This window comes from Elaeis guineensis, chromosome 5 (genome assembly GCF_000442705.2).
Source record: "Elaeis guineensis isolate ETL-2024a chromosome 5, EG11, whole genome shotgun sequence".
Classification (NCBI taxonomy): Eukaryota; Viridiplantae; Streptophyta; class Magnoliopsida; order Arecales; family Arecaceae; genus Elaeis; species Elaeis guineensis.
Window position 1 is genome coordinate 35,884,089 of NC_025997.2, and position 2,762 is coordinate 35,886,850.

At 41.2% G+C, this 2,762-nt stretch overlaps 1 protein-coding gene across 1 annotated transcript; it reads left to right on the forward strand.

The window, feature by feature from the left end:
• Positions 1–1,062: 1,062 nt before the first annotated feature.
• LOC105036328 (putative glucan endo-1,3-beta-glucosidase GVI) lies at positions 1,063–1,533 on the forward strand. The gene has a single exon (XM_010912100.2). It carries the CDS (start codon positions 1,063–1,065, stop codon positions 1,531–1,533), a length of 471 nt encoding a protein of 156 aa, XP_010910402.2.
• Positions 1,534–2,762: the final 1,229 nt, after the last annotated feature.

Genomic DNA, 2,762 nt, shown 5'->3' on the forward strand with positions numbered 1-2,762 from the left:
AATACAATTTGAATATTTGAGATATATTCCTGCATTATTATTGAGTTTTATGTGAAATTTTTGGTTCTTGCAAGTTTTAGTTTGAGTAATTAAATATTGAATTATGTCTATCAAGTAAAAAATGATAAATTTAAGTGGTTGGAAAGTTACTAACCATAAAAAAGGGCTATAGTAGTGGTTATGCAAAAAAACTGCTGCCATAGCATACGACAGTAGTTGCACAATCACTATTATATCCACACCAACTACTGCAGTGTTTTCATGCCAACTGCTGCCATAGATCTATGACAGTGGTTGACAAACTACTTCCATAGATCTATAGCAACAGTTGCACAACTGCTGTCATAGTCTATGGCAGTGGTTTTTTAGCTACTGCTATATAATCTAAAATAGTGGTTGCCCAATCGTTGCTATAGAAGCTATAGCAGTGGTTGAATAACCACTGCTATAGATGCTGTAGCAGCGGTTATCTAACCGCTACAATATTCTCTATAGCAGTGGTTGAAAAATTACTGTTATATTATAAGCTATAGCAGCGGTTGAATAACTACTGCTATACCTAGAATATGACAGTAGTTATATCAACCACTGCAACAATTGCTACCATAGACCTACGACGACGGTAATAGTGGCAGTGATTAAGGAACCACTGTCGTAGGCTATGACAATGGTTTTTTTGGCTATGGTGAACTATTGTCGTAGTCCTTTTTTGTAGTACTATATGGCGGCAAAAGCGGTGGCTTACCTCGTGTTGCTGCCGAAAGCAGGCTAGAGGTTTGGTCATCCTCGTTCGAGGGAAGGGAACAATGGCATATGCCAGCATGACCATCGAATGAGGGCTGGAGAAATGACCCAATCAACTTCAATAGAGAGAGGGAGGATAGCTGTGGGAGAACCTCTGTTCATCCTCTCCCATCTTCTTTTATATTTATTTATTTATTTATTTTATTTAGCAATTATTTAAGATCCTTAACTACAGGAAAATTAATTATTAGCGATGGCATTTAGCCATCGCTAATAAAGAATATTCTTGTAGTGCTTTCAAAATAAATAAATAATAAAATGTCACAAATCCTCTATGGAAATCGGGAATGGGTCCAGATCATGACAACTCCAATCACTAGCAAACGGTCAAAGGACGTGCGGCTCGACTACGTGCTCTTCACAGTAAATGGCATGGTGGTCGTTGATGGTCCATTGAACTACACGAACCTTTTCGATGCGATAATCGATGCGATGTACTCTATGTTGAAGAAGGTCGGTCATCCGAATGTCAGCATGGTAGCGTCAGAGATTGGGTGGCCGTCCATCAGCGGTGCGATCGGGGCGACAGTGGAGAATGCTATGACATATCATAACAGCATGGTGGCGCATGTGACCAGCAGCGTGGGGATGCCTAAGAGCCTGGGGAATGCAATAGAGACTAATATTTTTGCCATGTTTAATGAGGGCTTGAAGCCCGTTGGAGCAGAGCGAAACTTTGGGTTGTATCACCCCAATATGACTGAAGTGTACCATGTCAACTTTCCATGATCGTGGATAGGATAGGGGGCTAGTGAATATACATATAGTAAAATGGGGCGATGGTTAGATTTAGTTATTAGGAATAAACTAATAGGATTGTTATTCCTATTTGATTTAGTTATTATAAGAAATACTTTTTACTAATTTAATCTTAATCATGATCCTACAAAGAAAAAAATATGATCAGATCTGAAGAAGCCTGATCCCCAGCTTGATAGCTCACAGCGGGAAGGGATAAGGCCGTGGGAAGGGCTGGATTAGACGTCACGGACTGATGCGAAACAGCCATCGACTATTGAGATGGATTGCAACCAACGAATGGCCGGTCTTATCTGCTATTAAGCCAAGTTAATACCGTCCAAATCTTCTAGATTTAAACTCTTTTTCCCTCTGTGATCAAGCCGCCACCTAAGCCCTCTTCCCACTATCTCTCCCTTACTTCCTTGTCTCCAGTGGCCGTCGTGTCACTATAATCGAGTTTCATGGCCCAAAGCCCTCTTTCTCTCCTATATGTTCTATTCTTGCCCTTGATCTATGCTTTGTTACCCTTTTGCTGCTAGAATCATTCACCACTAGCCATGACCCACTACTGCCACCACCTCCGATAAGCCCTCCACCCTCCTTGTTTCTTTTTTGGCTTTGGGTGTCGCCACCATGGCAACAAGGTGCAACGCCCCTTTTTCTTCTCTCTCGACTCCCCTGTGCATGGCTGGACTACTACCTATAGCCGCCACTAGCTGTGCCACCACCCCCGAGACACCTTGGTTGCACCACCATCAAACCCCACCTCTTTTCTTCTTCTCTCTGTCCTCCCTTAAAGAGCCATAGGAAGGCTTTGTTTTGACATGGGATAGAGAGAGGGAGAGAAAGAGAAGAAGAAAGAGAGGGACACACAGAGAGAGAGAGATAAATAGAAAGAGAGAGAGAACAGGACTAAGACCCATTTCGATTAGGTCTAAAGTGATCTCTCGATGACCAATTTAGACCGCCTAGATCGAGGCCCTTGATTGGACCTAAATCAAGTGGATCTAGTCTAAAAATTCAATTGTTCTAGACCAAATATCTCTCTCCTTCTCATGTGGGTCAAGTCAGATTAAATAAATCAGATTTTAATTACTCTTCTCTTTGTACTTCTATTAATTGATCAAACTAAGCTTGACCAGTCTAATTTTTCTTTGATTAATGAAATAGATCTGATCTAGAAATTTGATCTAGATTGAAAGAAGTGTGGATCTAAG

What these genes read in the sequence shown, in the direction of transcription:
- LOC105036328 (XM_010912100.2), top strand. Translation starts at nt 1,063, where the DNA reads ATGTCACAAATCCTCTATGGAAATCGGGAATGGGTCCAGATCATGACA.